The 19,726-nt window shown below is 36.0% G+C and overlaps 1 protein-coding gene across 10 annotated transcripts in view; it reads left to right on the top strand.

Moving 5' to 3' along the window:
* NBEA (neurobeachin) overlaps positions 1-19,726 on the top strand; it is a 686,692-nt gene that overhangs the window by 624,597 nt on the left and 42,369 nt on the right. For all 10 annotated transcript variants that reach the window (XM_073894686.1, XM_073894682.1, XM_073894681.1 and 7 more), the window contains 2 exons: positions 1,939-2,091; positions 19,346-19,513. In XM_073894686.1, coding sequence (XP_073750787.1) covers positions 1,939-2,091; positions 19,346-19,513 — 321 coding nt within the window. The remainder of the gene's footprint in view (positions 1-1,938; positions 2,092-19,345; positions 19,514-19,726) is intronic.

Genomic DNA, 19,726 nt, shown 5'->3' with positions numbered 1-19,726 from the left:
ACAGTTGCCCTCCCTGCAAAAGTCCCACAACGTGCCCCCTTACCACAACATGCACTTGCCTTCCCCTCCTCTCCCGTTCTCCTTGCTGCTTCTGGTTCTGTTTCTCCCTGCATGCACATAGATGCCCAGTCTCTCCTCTCCAGTCCATCCTTTATGTTGACACCGAATGTCTTGTTATAAAACGAATTTGCCCAATAATACAAAATCCAAACAGTTTAGCTTGGCATAAAGCTGCCTTCCTCACCTGGTTCCATAAAACTCTCACCAGCCCACCTCCCCCATCTTGACCTGTATCCCCCAGTATATCCTGTACTCCACCCATACTCAGTCCTTACTACTTCCTGATAATACTCCCTAATGGTCCCCCTGCCCCCTCCCCCTGTCTTTATCTTAGGCAAAGTTGAATTCAAATGTCTGGTATCCAGTGAAGTCTTTCCAGGTTTGCCCTGAGTTCCCTGCCTTCTCCTCTGTTCTCTCTTGCCCTTGGTTTATAATTCTTTCAAGCTTTTATTATTGTGTATTATAACCATCTGTTTATGCATTTACTCCATGGACAAGATTGTAATTTATAATCTGGTTCTATATTCATGAAATAAAACCATGTCTTGTTCATTTTTTTCTTTCTTCATACTTGTCGCAGTGCCCCATACTCAAACTTTATTATGTTTGATTTTTCTTATGTCACATTTATCATCATCAGAATGGATATCAAATTCTCACAGAGCATTACTAAGATAAACACCCACTTATGCTATCACAGACAAATGTTGGTTTTAGCAGGAGAACCCATAAAAAGAGAGCTTTTGTGTATGCTTTTCTTTGAAAGTTAATAATTTGATTTATATGAAGACATCAGTGTTTGGTGGTTTTTGTTTTGTTTTTTTAATTTTTCTGTGAATCCCTAGAGAAGACCACCTGAATTTCAGGTACTACGTTATCAGTGTTGATCATGTTACACAAATAAATTGTCCTTATGCCTTTCACAACAGAATTTAAAGTTAATTTAACCCTCATCTTGATATTTGAAAAGATTGTTGTTCGTTTTTTTAATCATTGTATAGATGGTATACATAAAAACGACCGTGTTTTTTATTTTCATTTTCTCCCAGTTGCTTCAAAAAAACAGACAACAAAACAATACTTCTAGGGTCATAAAAGCAGTTTATTTCTATATCAGATTTATTCCAAAGAAGAATAAGCCTCATGTTAGACATTGTGCATCAAACACAAGTTTGCCTTGAATCAAGTTGTTTATGCCATCTCTATATACAAGTAACACAGGTTATCTTTGCATCCAATTTATTAAGAACCATTACCATTCAGGTGCCATGTGTTACATATTTAAGACTTATTATCACATTGTATATCATCTCTTCATTGTGTTTAGTGATAGATTCAAAAGTAATTAATTTTGCCAAATTATGAAATAAAACTGTTAATGTTTTTATAAAAATCATGTAGTATAATTGCCATTGTGATCAAAAAGAAAAGTAGAAGATATTACATGATTTTTAACCAATGCTGGCAACAACTTTTTTTTTAATTTGGGTATTAATAATATTCAGAAAAGGTTGATGAGTGGCATAGACTTGTAGATATAGCTTTACATATTTGTTTAATAATGATATTGTGAACTACTGTTGATCCTAACCCATTTCTCTTAACCAATTCTGGCAAGATAAGATTGAAAGTCTTATAAACATAAATTATCAAATAAAATGTTCAAGAAAAATATTTGTCTTCTTTTTCTTTCTCCTCTCTTCCTTCCCTTCCTGTTATGTAAAAAAAAAAAATCAAATGAAGAATAGGATTAGGTAATAAAATATTGAATTTAAGTAAAGAAAGTGTTTAATTCAGTTCATAGTTAACAAGTTATAATAGTTTTTTTTCAACTCATTTTTAAAGTGGTTTAATATGCCATGTTTTTATTCCTGGCAGGAACTAATTCCAGAGTTCTATTACCTACCGGAGATGTTTGTCAACAGTAATGGATACAATCTCGGAGTCAGAGAAGATGAAGTTGTAGTAAATGATGTTGGTCTTCCCCCTTGGGCAAAAAAACCTGAAGACTTTGTACGGATCAACAGGATGGTAAAAGAGATTTTGTTTTTGCTTGAGCAGTCATCAAGAAGTAAAAACATTCTGTTGTTTTCTTTTGTTTCTATCTATTAACAAATTGCCATTTAACATCTATAAATACAAGGTTAAAATTTTAAGAAAAAAGAAGGCAAGCATTTTACTATTGTCTTTTGACATTGTCCTTTATTGTGGAATGGATTTTCCTTTCATTGAAGACTAATAAAGGAATGGTAATTCAGTTATATTTGCTCCCTTAGGAGAAGACAATCAGATGAACATCTGTTGACTAATATAAGATATTCCAAAATGCTTGAAATAAATGTCCATTTCTTATTTTTGTTTACCAGCTAAATCTGTACTCCTTTTTCACTCATAAAATATTCAAAACAAAAATAATTTACGTTTAGAACATATTTGCATGCAGGAAACCATAAGCTGTGAAACATACCTTAAAATATAATATACTTGTGGGGCGCCTAGGTGACCCCGTGGGTTAAGGATCTGATTCTTGATTTCTGCTCAGGTCATGGTCTCAGGGTCCTGAGATTGAACCCCTTTGGGGCTCTTTGCTGGGCATGGAGCCTGCTTAAGATTCTCTCTCTCCCTCTCCCTCTGCCCCGCAACCCCCCACTCACGTGCATTTACATGCACACACATGTGTGTGTTCTCGCTCTCTCTCTCTCTCTCAAAAAAAAAAAAAATATATATATATATAATATTTGTCTTTAAGAGAACACCCATCTAGTAAACATTCTTAGATTGAAAAATGTCATTACTTTTTAAATCTGTGTGACAGATATCTGGCAGATATCTGGGTGTTCAAATAAAAAAACATGTAAATAGAATGTTTGCATGTGGGAATTTTATAGATTTTGATATATTTTATCCATATTTAAGGAGATTTTAATCTTAGTGTGGTTATGGTATATGGAAATGAACCACTTACCAAACAGCCTCCCTAGTATACCATTATTCTTAGTAAATTGAGGAATTAAGAAAGTCAATGACTCAAAATATTTTTTTAATTCTGTTTCACTCACTCCCAATTTTTTCCAACTGTCTTGTAAATATATTTTATTTTGTTTTGACACCCAATTTATTTGAATCAGAATCCAAATAAAATCCACATTTACAATGGAGTTCACATATTCCTTAGCCCATTTTTTTGTGAAAATTCACATATGTCACACAGATATAATTCATATACCATACAGTTCACCCATGTAAAGTAAAAAAAAATGGATTTTAATTTATTCACAGAGTTGTACAATTATGAATATTTTTATCACCCCGTAAAGAAACCCAGTACCTTCAGCATCTTCCACCATTTTCCCCAGCCAGCCCTAGGCAACTACTTACCTTTGCTGTCTCTATATATTTTCTTATTCTAGACATTTCACATAAATATGATCATATAATATGTGATTCCTCCCTCTACCCCCTGATTTTGTGTGTGTGTGTCTGTCTGTCTGTCTCTCTCCTTTTATCTTTTCTTTTTTTTTGGACATTACTGTTAGTCTCATGCTCCCCTCAACTTTGGAACTATATTTTCTGTCTCTCAGAAATATTTGACTTTTAATATATTTTATTTTAAAGCTGTTGCTGATATGGTAGGTCTGTGTTTAAACGTACTATATATATATAATCTGCAATCTGGTCTCCCCCTTTTGAGGGAATATCATGTATTGCATAACTTGTAGGTATGATTTCTCTCACTTTTCAATCTATAAATTGGTACTTCCAGATATATGGAGTTATATCATACTATCTCTTTGAATAACATATTTCAATTTATATTTTTAATGTGAGGAATTTACACTTCAGTAATATATTATACTTTAAAATCTGTACTTATTTTTAGAATTAATCATCTATTTCCATACTACCCTTACATATTTGAGTGCTGGCTATAATATCAGTGTAAGGATACCAAATCTACAAATTCAACCCTAGAAACCTGCCACATATCAGTATATTTGTACAGCCCAGAACTGTGCCTCACACAAAGTAGTTGGCAGTAAATGTCTGCTGAGTGAATGAATGAATCACCCAGGGGTAATAACCTCAATGATTTTAATACGTTGTCTAGTTATGTCCAAACTAGTTAAACTGACCCTGAAACTAATAAAAAATAAATAAATAAACTGAATGAATCCTTCACTCAGGCAAACAAAGTAGCCAAAAACTGTTGGACCAGATTTTTCACTTGTTTATACTATTGCACCCAACTGATTAAACAGAAGTTTTCATGTGGGTGCTAATAATAAATATGTACTGGAAAGAGTGTGACTTAGAGTTTAATAATTTCCTGCTCTTGAACCTGGGCTCTGCCATTTACTAACTTCATTGCCTTGAGTAAGTTGTGGAGCATCTCTGGTCCTCACATTTCTCATCTGTAAAATGTGGATAGATACCTTATAAATGTTTTTTTAAATCATTATCATACAATTCATTTGTCTTCAGGGTACAATTTAATGATTTTTAGTAAATTTACAGAGTTGTGTGACCATCACCACAGTCTAATTTTAGAAAATTTCCATCATCCCAGAAAGATCATATGCCCATTTGCAGTCCCTCCCCATGCCTACCCGCAGCCCCAGGCAACAACTAATCAGCTTTTTATCTCCAGAGGTTTGCCTTTTCTGGACATTTTATAGAACTAGAACTGTATGATATTTGTTCTTTTGTGTTTGACTTCTTGCACTTAGCAGCTTTTGAGATTAATCTCAAAAGTACTTTGCGTATATCCGTACTTCGCTTTTTTTTGTAATTGTATTCCATGTATGGATAGGCCATGTTTTGGTGACCCATTCATCAGTTGTTGAACATTTGGGTTTCCACTTTTTGGCTGTTAGAAATAATGCTACTATGAACATTCACATACCAGTCTCCATGTGGACATAGGTTTTCATTGCTTTGAGGTATATACGTACGGTAGAATTGTCGAGTCATGGTAAATTTATGTTTAACTTTCTAAGAAATTACCTATTTTGCTAAGTGATTGTAGCATCTTACATTCCTACTAACGGTGACTCAGTTCCTTCTTATTTTCACCAACACTTGTCATTGCCTGGTTGTTTTTTTTATTATTATTATAACCATTCTAGTGGATATGAAGTAAAATCTCATAGTTTAATTTCCATTTTTCTAGTGACTAATGATGTTGTGTGCCTCTTTGTGTGCTTTTTAGATGCTAGAACATTTTTACATATATTTTAATAAAACATTAAGTAGTGATTCATGATAGATACAACCTTTGTGTTCCTTATTAGTGAAAGAAGTTCATATGCCCCCAGAATTAATAATTTTATTAATGATATGCCTACTTGAAAAAGAAAAGGTAGTTGTGTTTCTAAAAGCAAATCCCCAAGACAGCATCACACACAGAATTTCTTGAATATAGGGAAAGATAATTATTATGGATATGAAACCATCAGGTCATTGGTACTCATATAAACTGAATAAGCAAGACCATACACACTTGACTAAATTTGCAGAAAAATCACAAGGTTTCATTCATCTAATATGGGCAGTAATATAATCCAACCAAATACACTTTCCAGATAAAGGCAGTTTCTAGATTTTTATAGCTAAGTGAAAACTTTTTTGGAGGTTTGTTATTTTTCTCAACTTTATCACTACTTGGTTCCCTATCCTTTTATGCAAAAGAGGAAACCTTCTCTTTATTATCATAAGTACCTGTTATTATTCTATGAAGGCTATAATTCTATATCTGTTCTTTTTCTCTTTTCTTCTTGAAATTGTCAGCTATCAGCACACTTCCCTTTATAGCCATTCTGATTAGAATGTGTTGCTTAAAATCTCTTCTAGTTAATCAAATGTATCAAAGCCTTATGATAAATAGGAGTCAGTCATGTGCTAATTGGGGCCCTGAAGAAAATGGAAACTTTGTAGCTTTGGTGGAGTGACATCTGCTTCAGGTTTCACTGGTCAGTATCTGATCACTTCCAGTTTAGGAGTGAAGTTCTGAAACATTGAAACATGAAGTGATAAATTCTACCCTTAGTAAGTGGAATGTTACTATAGAGCATACCAAGTTCATACCTCTGCTTACAGCTATATACTTTCCTAGTGCGTTCTCCTTACTTCCCTGGGATAGCTGCTCACATTTGTTTTCTCTACTGTCCTCATTCCAATACTTACTGCTCATAACTGCTGCAAATCAGGATGTATATACCCTAATCTTAGTCAACTCACTCCATACCCCAGTGATGGTCCTGAATTGACCAAGGCACAATAATGGCAGTGATAGTCCATTCCCTATAAGCTGTGATGTTTTTGAGTGTTTATTCTTTGTCTCAGATACTAGGCTAGAGCTTCAGGCACATTATTTTTAATCCTCAAAAAAGTCTTCTGGGAATTATCCTGAAACCCAGCGAGGTCAATCATCTTGCCAGATAGCACCTACTTATCAAAGTGGCAGTGTTCTTACCCACAGTATCCAGGATAAAATGGTGACTTAAGGAGCTGTGGGAAGGGAGAAGGGAAAGGAGAAGGAAAGGAAACATGTTTTTAACAAGAAGCCAGTACCTTGGGGTCAGCAGAAGAAAAGAAAGAAACAAGTGGGAATTGCCCCAAAACCAGCAGAATGTTCCAGCCCCAATGGCCATGCAGACCTGACTTTCTGAGATCCCATTTCTACCTCTTTCTCCCCCAGCCTACCCTGTAAGGCTCCCTCCCCAGCTGGTAAGACCTCTGCTTAGAGCTAAGGAGGTCTTAGGTCCCACTGCCCAGCAGTTGTGAGAGGAAAGCTATCCTTTAACTCTGCAGATGGAGGAAAGGCAAACTTAGAGGCACCCACAGGATTTTACAGCTTACACAGACCTTTATTTGAGAAAGGAGACTGAGACCCAAAAAGGCCAAATGGTTCACCCAAGGTCTTAACCCAAGTGCTTTTTCTAACTTACCATGCCTGGCATTGCAAATTGGAACTCTGAATGTAATATCCCCTAGACCCACTGAAAGTCTCTAAAACTTTACCTGTATTTTGAATTAAATGTGGCTTTATAGATCGACTTGAGAACCAAAGCAGATTAGACGAATGCTGTTTCTATTGCAATATCTGCTCCAAAATACCACAAGGAACTTTGGAATATAATCTAGTTGGTATCTGTAAACTATTTATATCTGTGCATGGATGACCTCCATATACCTAATTTTGGCTGAGACTTACAATTGAGTTTTAAGTCATTTAACTGTATTGTTCATATATGATCACCACATAAGATTTTTTTTAAAAATCCCTTTTCCTTAGAAATACCTGATTCTCGCCAAATGGTTTCATATCATTTGGGTCTTAAGAGAATTTAGCAGATTATTCATTGAAGGATACAGCCTGAGAAATGAATGTGACACTGTAAAGAAAAGTTAAACTCTAAAATAGATTTTCCCTCTTACTTTAAGAACAAAATTCATGAATACTTTTCAGTAATAAATTATTTTATATTTATAATTGCTCAGAGTACTTCTATTGCATCTAAATAAAATACAAGAAATAATTTACTCCTGATACTAACCTTACCAGTTACTATCAGGTGGCTGATAATTAATTACCTGACTTCTGTTTATATACCTCCTATACTTTGTCTTTCTATCAGCTTAAGTGTTGCTGAGCAAACTTTAAGACAAAATGCAGTGCTTCTTTAAAATTAATCTCACTATTTTCTGTCACTGTAAATACATATTTATCGAGTGTGTCATCAAGCCAAGTAATATAGTATACTAGGAATTGTAAAGATTGCATGTAATATGGTGAATTAACTGTCCCTCAAAGATTTGCTCTCACATATTCCAAAGAATGAAGTTTTATAACTGACTGAAGTATGAGAGATAAATACTTATGCATTTCTGAAACTATCATAAAACATTTTCAGAAATGCATCATACTTATTTGTAGTTCTTTTTTTTAATTGAGGTATAATTGACATATAACATGTTCTTATTTATATATTACATATTCATATGTTACATATTTAGATATTACATGTTATATATTACATTTTTATTATAATAACAAGTTCCAGCTTGTTTTTGTGAAGAAGTGAAGGAAGCAAGGCATGAGGGGTTTTCTCTATTCTAAACCAAATTCCTGTTATAGGCATTAATGAGTCCGTTAAGACTTCAACTAAATCTTTACTCCATGGGGTGACAGACTTTACACAAAATTCTGCCTACTTGGGAAAAATCAAAGTTCCGTGGTCTTGGTTCTCTGCAGCACCAGGATGCAGTGCCAGGTTAAATCGACCATAGGTAGGCAGTGCCTGCTAGCACAGACTGGGTAGCTTGAGAAGTGTTTATTCTTCCTGTCTTCTTTACCTGGGTTTTCCTTGAAGGGACCCTGCAGGATGCAAAGGGAAGGCTGCCATGGCATCAACAAGGTTCTGCATCTGTAGCCGTCATTCTCAGTTGCGTCAGAATTAGAGCCAGGGGGCAGTGGGAGGTGCCGTCCCTGAGAACAGCGAGAGGCCGCAGAGCACTCAAAGGACATCATCTTATGAGGAGTAGCTGTGTGTCTCCACGTCTGCTCTCCTCCCTCAGTATCCCCTGCGCTGCTTTCTTTAGTTCACAGTCGTCCTTCACAGAACCCTTCGCTCCAACTTCTGGTCAGTTTTCCCGTCACACTGATGGGAAATGATCATACTGATGTCATGCAGAAATCATGTCAGACATCTGTGTTACCACTAGGAAACTTAATCATGTGCCTCTCTCTCTTTTTTTTTTCCTACTGAAGGAATTGGTATTTGATGACTATTTCTCTAATATACAAAGCCTGAGTGGTAACAGAAAATACAGAGGGTTTAAATTTTCCACAGATTCCATGAATACAGCCTTCATTCTTTCATATTGTTTTGTAAGTTTCTAACTTTGTACCAGCTGGGTAGCTCATACAGGATTTAGTTCTTAGGAAAGAGGTTTAGAGAAAATGTGCGCTAGTGTATGTATAATTTGGGCTGGGATTATCTTCAGTTATTTGAAGGGGTTCTTTGTAATGAGTCTAAAGTATAAAATGAAAATGTCTTATATCCCAAAGAAATGACATTCACAGTGGTGAAAAAAAATTCATCTCTTTGTATGGATTAGTATTCTATATCCGTGAGCATTCCTTCCTTCTTCTTTCAAGCTGTCATTAAGAAATTCAAGGCAAAGAAGACAAAAGTAATATTATAAAAAGGGATGATATCATTGATGAGAAATCAGTTTTATTATCTCATGGCAACAACTGAAAATGTATTTGATACATTTTGTAGAAACTTTTATATGTCTACAACCTAATTTCCTTCTCATTTTTAAAAAAGAGACACTACTTTGATTTTCAAGAATGTACTTTTTTTGGTTAACTGGTTTTCTAGTTATGGGAAATAATATATATAATTAATTACAGTTGTTTATACTTTTGTAAATACAGGGACAAGGATTGTGTTTTACTGAAGAACTGTGAAATCCAAAATTTGGTCTCATTAGAAAAACTGGAAAAGTGATATGGACACTTTGGGTAGACATTTCAATAAACTCTAAGTGCATTGAGTTCATACATCAAGAATTGGTTTAATTTAGCCACACCCAGCTAGGCTGATTACAACCGACTCACTCATGAAACATTAATAAAGCACTGTGTTCAGTTCTAACATGATTATAATCTGACCTCTTCACAAAGGACAGAAATAGAAAGTATCTCTGATAACATTATCCTAATGCTGGGTTCATCAATCATAATCTGCCCTTTTTTAAAATTTGTTTTAGAAAAAGGTCTTTCACGGATGTGCACTGATAATCTCATCCGGCCCTCAGCCCAGCAGATCCCTGGTGCTCCTAGACCAAATGTAGAACATTCTCCGTCTGCAGAGCAGAGTACGGTGCACTGAGGCAGAGATAGCAGAACCAAATGTGGTTTTGCTTTTGCTGTATTACATCCTTTATACGATTTTCATATTTTAAAGAAAAAGTCTCTTTTTGATGGGTAACAGTTTGCACTTGGGGTATATTTTTATACTAAAAAGCACACCCTGCTCTGAAAAGAATTTTCAGGAAATGAGAACTTGCGGAAGTGTGCTGTGGCAAACTCAAAATACTGAGACAGAGATCTTGTCTTTAAGTGCCTGCTCTGCCCGTGTCAGCTGTGACCCCTTGGACAAATAAGGCACCCTTAATCTCGTGGACCTTCAAGATCCTCCTTCTCTCTGAAACTGGGGATTTGTTTATTACACAAATCTTTGAGCCAGCTCTGAGGAAAGCATTATGGAAAAAACACGAAGAAGACTTGAACACAAGAAGACTTGAACACAAATCCCACTCAAAAGAAAGCTAAAGTAGAGAAATTCCTTCTTTTATCCCAGTCACAAAGGGCCTGTTACACAGTTCACACTGCTCTGGGCTCTGAAAACACAAGCATGAACAATGCAATGAGTGGCCCTCAGGAGCTCGCACTCTAGTAGGAACATTGACAAGTACACATCAGTCCCAGCGAACGCTGGTAGGTGCTATTTCATGTGTTTGGATATACCAGTGAAACAGGCAAAGATCCCTGCCTTTGTCGAGCTGACTTTTGATCAAAGGGAGACAGACAACAAAATAGTAAGTGAGTAAAATATGTAGTATGTTTGAAAGTAATCAATACTATGGAAAAAAGAAGTAGTGGGAAGGTAAGGGGATCCAGAATACAGGGGTGGGTGGTCAGGACCCCCTCACTGTGAAAGTGAGGTTTGCATTAAGACTGGAAGAAGGTGAGAGAGTGGACCAAGTGACTGTGTTGGGGAAAGACCTTTGCAGGCAGAAGGACCATCTGAAGCGAAGGCCCTGTGGCAGGGATGTGCTTCCCAAGGAAGCCAAGGAGCTGGGGTGGAGTGAGCAGGGGGCACCTAGTAGAAGACTGAGCAGCAGCGAGACCAGATCACAAAAGGCCTTGAAGGCCATCGTAAGCACTTTGCATTTTCACTTTGAGTGACATGGAGAGTCATGGCAGTGTTGGAGCAGAAGCATGCCATGATCTTATTTATATTTTGAAAGGATCGCTCTGGCTGCAGTCTTAGTTATGAACTGTTGAAGCACAGGGTAGAATCAGGCATATCTGTTAGCAGGTTTTATAAGAGGTGACGGTGGCTTCGACCAGGGTGGTAGCAGTGAAGGTAGTAAGACGTTAAGCAATGGATATTACTTAGCCTTCAAAAAAGAATGAAATCTTGCCATTTGCAACAACATGGATGGAACTAGAGGGTATTATGCTAAGCAAAATAAGTCAGTCAGAGAAAGACAAATACCGTAGGATTTCACTCATATGTGGAATTAAAGAAACAAAACAGATGAACATAGGGGAAGGGAAGAAAAAATAAAATAAGATGAAAACAGCGTGGGAGACAAACCATAAGAGACTCTTAACTCTAGGGAAGAAACTGAGGGTTGCTGGAGGGGACTGGGTGGGGGTAAGGGGTAACTGAATGATGGGCATTAAGGAGGGCGCTTGATGTTATGAGTACTGGGCATTATATGCAACTGATGAATCACTAAATTCTACCCCTGAAACTAATAATACAGTATATGTTAACTAAATCGAATTTAAATAAAATTTTTGAAAAAAATGATTAAAAAAATAAAGTTCAAGCCAACAGCCTCTCTATGCAGCTTCCTAGCTGTGACCATTTTCCCTCAGATTTCTCTGGTCTTATAGAGGCAAGTAAATGGTAGGGGACAAGTGTGTAGAGTGGTGATGGATAGAGCAGCAGAGATGCATCATTATATTTAGTAATTTCTACTAGAAATGGGATGGAGTGGGATGTTTAGTGCCTATTGTCAGCTTAGAGTCTGAGAAGCAGGAAAAGCCCAAGCTGCCATGTTTATCTCCCACTAGACTTGTGATATTTTTGGAGGACATGGAATCCTTATTCATCTGTATATTCTCCAAGACTAGTTTCTGGCACAGGGTAGATAGTCAGTAATTTGGGGCTGAAAAGAGATTAAAGTATTTTCACCTTGTTTATTTGCATTTCAATGGGCATGCTTCTAGAGATCAGAGCTTTTGTCTTGTTTATCATAGCATCTCTGGGGCCTAAAATAACTGTCTGGCACATAATAGATGCTACATATTGAATGGATGAGGGATGAATGAATGAATGAATGAATGAATGGCTATTGCCTCTGTTTGAAATCCTCTTCCCCCAGATATCTTTATAGTTCACTTCCTCATTGTGGTCCTTAATTGTCACAAACTCAAAGAAGCCTTCTCTGACCACCTCCTCCAAATTAACAATTCCCTCCCCATCCATACATACTCCTTAACTTTCTTTCATACCTTTCTCTTTTCTTTAGCACTTCACCTTCTGACATACTCTGTAGCTTACTAATTATCTGGTGTTGTGTCGATCTCCCCCCACTACAATGTAAATGCTGCGGAGCAGGGATTTTGGTTTCTTTTATTTACTGTCATCACCCTAAAATCTAGAATAGTGTCAGCGCATAGCAGATGCTCAGTCAATATTCACTGAATGAATGAGCTGCTTTCCCACTCCTGACATTTCTTCCTTCTTGTTACCAGCACATCTTTCCCATTGCTTAATTAATTAACCAATAATATTTATTAAATATTTATTATTTAGTACTAGGTTAGGAGCTATGACAAATGGAAAAGAAGCATTAGATACGATCTCTATCTTCAAAACGCTTATATTCTAATTGAGGATACAGTATTGCAAGTTTGAAACAAGTGCTAATTGGTAATAACCCCATTTGTTTGTATAGCACTTTCCAATTTATATGCAAATTGATTTTCACAAGTAAATGTGTATACATTATCTTACTCCATTAAACAGGAGGGTACGGATTTCAAGTGTCATAGAAATTCATAGAAGAATTCATAGAGTGTGAGCTGGATAACCCAGGAAACAAACCTTGCAGTTGAGTAAGAAGGATGGCTAAGACCTGAAAAAGAAGCAGGAGGGTGAAATGCTTTCAAAAGGGATAAAGGAGCAACAGAGGCTCAAAGGTTGTATGAGCTGCTCTGTGTTGGGGGCTGTGAATTGTCTGTGCTCCTTGGAGCCAAGGATGTATATCCGGAAGTCCTAAGAACTAGTGGGGGAGGGTGGGATCAGGGGTCAGGTAAAGTTTACCCTAATGTGTTTTGCTGGGAAGAACCTTCGAAGATTTGAAATAGAGGAGGACAATGTGAGCGTGATGCTTTCAGAAGTCTGTTCCCCTAGCAGGGTGCAAGACTGGTTGGATTAGTCAGATTAGAGAAAGAGGTTGAGGTGTATTGCTGTCGCCCTTGTGAAGAGCAATGAGAGCTAAGACCAGGGTAGGGCTAGTGGGACTGGAAAAGAATCCTCTGGATTATACCTCCAGTAAGCAATCAAGTCCTAGAATAAGTTAAGTCCCCTACAGAAGAAGTCGTGCTATGATTTCTGATTGTCCGCTTGACTACATGCAACTCTCCTTAGAGAATTTTTTCAGTATCAGAAGCAGATTTTAGAGGCAATAAGAGAAAAGTCTTGGAAATATTCTTGCTCTAGTCTAGAAGAGGATATGGAAATTCAGTATTCTTAAATAAAAAGAATTCGGGAGAAAAAATATTCTTTCCTCAGAGTTAATTCCACTAGCCCTCGTTTCCTTTTTTTTTTTTTAAGTTCAGAGATGCTTTATCGTAAACCTGCTAGAGAAAGAATTCTCTAGCATCTAATACCCATGGGACAATAAAATTAGAATTAGGTAACTATTATCCATCTAAGAGATATCCTCTCCGGTTTAAATCTCGCTCTTTATTTCCTTCCTCCCAGATCCCCAGGGTAGAATTATGGATCGGGAATTGGTTTATCTAGGCTTAAAGCAATTGCTTCTGCTTTTAGATATGCAAGTAAAGGGTAAAGAAAGCTATTAAAACCATTATAACCCTAATAGCTTACTAATCAAGTATTTCTTTATATTTTTCCATTGTAAGTATTTGCAATAAAATCTTGTTTCAGAGTCCAAAATGGGTTTGTACAAAACATACTTCTGTAGAGAATAAGCAGACAGCATGTATTTAGTAACAGATTGATACTATTTAGAGTAGAGTTAAGTCTCAGTGTCACGCTTTAGCTTGAGATAGGTCTTTATGCTTTCATTACGGGGTACCTAAAATTCGATTCTCAGGTATGCATTGGATTTAAAACCGGGGTTGGCTTTTAGATGTTCTAACTGGATTTTCTTTTCTCTCCGCAATGACTAGCAAGACAGACAATCTATAAGACATTATCTGTTGAATCTGCTACCTTATTGTTTCTTTGTCATTTAATTTTATAATCCCCCCAAAAAAACCTGGGGCAAAATTATTTAAACAATTAATTGTTCATTGATTCACTCTGCTGCCTCTCTAACATATAGAATAGGATAGGATAAATAACTATAGACTTAGAGATTTTTTAAAATTGAATTAAGGATTGTTGTAAACAAATATGAATAATTTTTTAAACTGAGATGAAATAAATACTGAGAAAAAATATATAAAACGTTGAAATTGGCACCAAAAGAAATAAAGACTTAAAAGCCTGAAAGAAATTTAAATGGTAAAATCTTCCCATCTCCAAATTATCCGAGGCCATATTATTTTACAGGTAAATTCTACCAAATTTTCAAGAGATAATAAAATAATTTCTTTAGAAAGTAGTTGCAGAAAACATGGCAAGCCATCCGTGAAGGCTAGTGTAATCTTGATTCCAAAAGTAGTTAAAGGGAGAAAAGAAGAATAAAGAAATAGGGCCATTTCATGTATAGATATAAATACAAAAGTTCTGGGGCGCCTGGGTGGCTCAGTTGGTTAAGCGACTGCCTTGGGCTCAGGTCATGATCCTGGAGTCCCGGGATCGAGTCCCGCATGGGGCTCCCTGCTCAGCAGGGAGCCTGCTTCTCCCTCTGACCCTACCCCCTCTCATGCTCTCTCTCTCTCTGTCTCTCAAACAAATAAAATTAAAAAAATTATTAAAAAAAATAATAAATAAATAAATAAGTAAATAAATACAGAAGTTCTAAGCAAAATATTATCTAACACCCCCCAATATATATATAATATCTGTTAGTGTGTATATATATAATGTAATGTGTGAGTGTGTATTTATATATGTAATATATATATATAAAATTTGTGAGTGTGTATATGTGTGTTACAAAAAGTCTAATTGTTCAAGATTAGGAAAAAGACAAAGATGCTTCATGTCACCACTATTGTTTAATGTAGTCCTTAAAGTTAAGAACAATTCTATAAGAAAAAAATAAAGACGTTATAGTTATAACTAATAAGACTTGCCAGAAACAAAATCAACTTAAAGAAATCAGTGGCATTCTTTTAAATCATCAGTAACCAAATATGAAATGTAATTTTAGAATGTTGTAATTGCATCAAAACTTATGGACTCTCTGGGAATTAACCAAGAATTCCCACATCCTTTATGGAGAAAATATTAATTTTTAACTCTAATAAAATACATAGAAAATAACCTGTGTAAGTAAAGAGACATTCTAGGACCTTGGATGGGAACCGAATATCAGCTTTCCCAAATTAACCCATAAATTTACTGGCGTCCAATCACAATCATTTTGATGTATCTATGTGCACTTATTTTAAATGTTATAGGGAAGAATAAAGGTCCAAGAATAGCTGCATTGACTGAAAAAGAATAAACCCACTAAATAGAAAGATATATGAGAAATAAAGATAATTAAGATAAATTAGGGTAACAATAGAAATAAAAAGAGTGGAAAGAGCTGTAGACTCACATATATCCAGATAGATGGATGGAGGGATGGATGGATGGATAGATAGATGGATGGATAGGGAAAAGAGAAAGCAAGGGAGGGAAGAAAGGAGAGAAAGAAAAAGGTACCTTGCATCCCTTTCATTAGTTCTAATAAGTTGGCTGCTGATTGTATTGCTTTTTCTAGGAAGATTATCCTATTTGTAAACACTAGCAGTTTTATATCTTTGTCTCAAATATACACACACCAAAGATGGCATCATATACCACTGAGGAAAATTGTGTTTGTTTAATATAGGTATTGGAAAAACTGACTTACCATATAAACAAAAATAATACTGGATCCCTATTTAATACCACATACAAGTGAAAGTAGACTGTAGGTGAATTAAAGACCAGTATATGAAAAGTAAAACCATAAACATAAAGCTAATGCATTAGTGGACCTGGGTGGCTCATTCGGTTAAGCGGCTGCCTTCGGCTAAGGTCATGATACCAGGGTCCTGGGATTGAGCCCCGCGTCAGGCTCCCTGCTCGGAGAGCCTGCTTCTCCCTCTCCCTGCTGTCTGCCTACTTGTGCTCTCTAGCTCTCTGTCAAATAAACAAATAAAATCTTTAAAAAAAAAAAAAAGCTAATACATTAAAATTATAAAAAGTTATCTTTGTAATTTCAGAACAAAATCCTAAGAGCATAAAAATAAAGAGAAAAAATAGTTGATGAGCTCAAAATTAAGAATTTCTTTTCAATGAAGAACTACACGGATAAAGTTCGTAGACATGTAACATTTGGGAGCATACATTTACAATGTTTAAAACCAACAAGGAACTATTACCTAAAATACATAAAGAACTTTTGCAAAATAACAACACAAAGACAGGAACCTCCATAAAAAGATGAGCAAAGGACGTGAACAAGTTTACAGAAGAGGAAACCCAAAAGGCTATATTAAAAAGATGTCAAATTCCTTATTAATCAGAGGAATACAAATTAAAACAATGAGATACTGTTTCATATCTGTTACACTGGCTAAATTAGAAACCCGGACAATACTAAGAGTGGATGGGCTTGTGGACATATAGAGCCTTATATGCACTGCGGGAGGGAGTGGAGACAAGGGCAACCATCTTGAAGCGCAGCTGGGCACTAATGGGCACATCCACTGCAGGGACACAGCAGTCCCACTCCAGATTATGAGTCCCAGAGAAATTCTCACAAAGATCCAAAAAGAGGTGCAAGAGAGGACATTCATCCCAACATTGTGTCACAGGGGGCTAGAGGCAGTCTAGTGCTCATTGCTGGGGCAGCTCTGTGCAGCCACTAGAAACAACAGATTTCCTATACACACAGCGACATAGGCTGATCTTCAAAAGCAATGCTACGTGGAAAAAGTAAGAAACTAAGTGCAATCTATAACCTTGTACCATTTTGATGAATCAAAACTACATACACAAATAACGAGTAATGTTTTATAAAAACACATGCAAACGAAAGGAGAAACATCAAATACATTACAGATGTTGTCCCTGGTGGAGGAGGGAAGTGAAAGTAGTGGATGGAGATAAAAGAGAACAGATCTATTTTTAAATTCAAATTAGTGAAAAATCATCATTCCCTCCACCTCTCACAACTACATTAGGCATTTTATTCAATATTTATTTTACTCTAACAGAAAAATATTAAATTGCATCAATACTTTCCAAATATGTCTAGTGGTATCAATAAAATTTATTTGAAATGGTTGCTGCTTAACTGATTATGTGATGGTGTTGGTACAATCTTCCTTTATTTATTTTTTTAAAGATTTATTTATGTATTCGAGAGAGATTGCATGCGTGCCAGTGGGGGGAGGGGTGGAGGGAGAGAATCTTCCAGCCGACTCCCCACTGAGCATCTGGGGGGGCTAGATCTCAGAACCCATGACCTGAGCCAAGATCATGACCTGAGCCGAAACCAAGAGTCGGTTGCCCAACTGACTGAGCCTCCCGGGCGCCCCTAAAATCTTCTTTGAGTAACATATCTGACTTTATTACTATTTTGAATTCCATTGAATACATTTGGACAAAAGCCACTCCATAATTTTTTGGTTTTCATCCTTTCATTTATTGCACCAAGGACTGAAAACATTACTAAATAGACTTTTTTCTTTGTTAACTAGTTACACCACACTCACAGAATCATTTATACACACCGACCAAACCAACAGTATTGACATAACCAATACAGAATTTTAACCAACCTAGCTCTTATATTTTAGTCTTCTTCTCTATATTCTAGTCTGAACTGTTATGTCAATACCACTAATATAGAATACATAGAATGTAGAATTCTGTTTAGTCTTAGTACAGAAACTACCCTTTAATAAAGTCTGTTTATATTTCTGAATGAGAAACATCCACAATAATTGGTGTAAGTAAAATACCAAAACTTTTGAAAGAAATAAATCAAGAGGTCGAGGGAAATAAAATTGCTGGTAAAATGTGATCACAGGAAAAGTTGCAAAGTATCATTCAGATATTTTATAGATTAAAAAAATTAAATGTAATTATCAGAGGGCTGATTTAAGAAATCATTTATTAATTAAGTGAATTCCAAATTGGTGTCAACGCCTTAGAAATCAGGGTCATGAAGCCAGAGAATGACTTCATTCACATATTTGGTTACAGCTGTAATTTAGAAAATTGTTTAATATGGCTACACTCAGTTGAAATTTAAGAAGCTAGCTCTACAGCTTGTGTTCATGTTGCTGAAATCAATGTGCTCTTAAAATCAGTAAGAAATTGATGACAAGTGGGTGCAGTAAGTGAGAGGCATGGAGAGCCATACAGCAATCGACACTGCTCATGTCACAGGTATGAACAGAACTCCGTGCCCACGTGTCAGGACACCTCCCGGAAGCTTATGATGGCTTCATAGGAAATGAAAAGGCCTTCTCTTTTTTCTGACTTTTTATGGAAGCTTAGTATGATCCTTGACAACGTCAGTAATTTGCATTCATTTCCTACTAGCTAGCCAACGTGTAAAATTGCCCAGTGATTCCTAGACTGTGTAAAAGCAAGAGTTCATTTGTAACCAAAGGAAGGCATCCCCTTTTAGTAGTGTTAGTGGTAAATTTGAAGACTTTAGGCAGGAAAATAAGTATATATCAAAGTTTCTAATGAAATTGTTTAGTTTTAAACTAATGTCTAAAAATGAGAAATGAAATTATTGTAAAATTAAAACAGGTATTTCAGATTATTTTTGTTTTGAACATGAATGCATCTTTTTAAGAAATCTATTTAATATTAAAAATCGTATCCTATACATAATGGAGCCACAAAAAAGTTAAGCATTTTAGAAAGAGAAAATTTTCATTCAGGTCTGTGTTTTATTATTTTGCCATTTCTAGGAACAGGACATCTAATACATACAGATAAAATACAGTAATGCAAAGAGCATATGGTACTTCTTTACGTAGAATATTTCAAAGTAAGAAAAAGGGAGATTTGCTAAGTTTGTACAGTCTCTTATTTCTTTCTTGACTCATTCATTGCAGGCCCTGGAAAGTGAATTTGTTTCTTGCCAACTCCATCAGTGGATTGACCTTATATTTGGCTACAAACAGCGAGGACCAGAAGCAGTCCGTGCTCTGAATGTTTTTCACTATTTAACCTATGAAGGCTCTGTGAACCTGGATAGTATCACTGACCCTGTGCTCAGGGAGGTAGGTGTTAAGTCCCATATTATTCCAAAACTTTCTTTCATCTCTCAAACACAAATTTGGCTTTCCATCTCTTTCTGTATAAATTTCCTTTCAACCTAAATTTTTACGAAACATAAATTTCGGGGTTTTGACAATGTCGGAAAATGAGTATTATATGTTAAAACCAAGTCATGAGACTACTGTGTTCTTCTCTTTTGAATTGTAGACACATAT

This window comes from Callorhinus ursinus, unplaced genomic scaffold (genome assembly GCF_003265705.2).
Source record: "Callorhinus ursinus isolate GAN/ISIS: 27379988/994484 unplaced genomic scaffold, GSC_fseal_2.0 scaffold7, whole genome shotgun sequence".
Lineage (NCBI taxonomy): Eukaryota > Metazoa > Chordata > Mammalia > Carnivora > Otariidae > Callorhinus > Callorhinus ursinus.
This window is presented reverse-complemented; position numbering and strand designations above follow the sequence as displayed.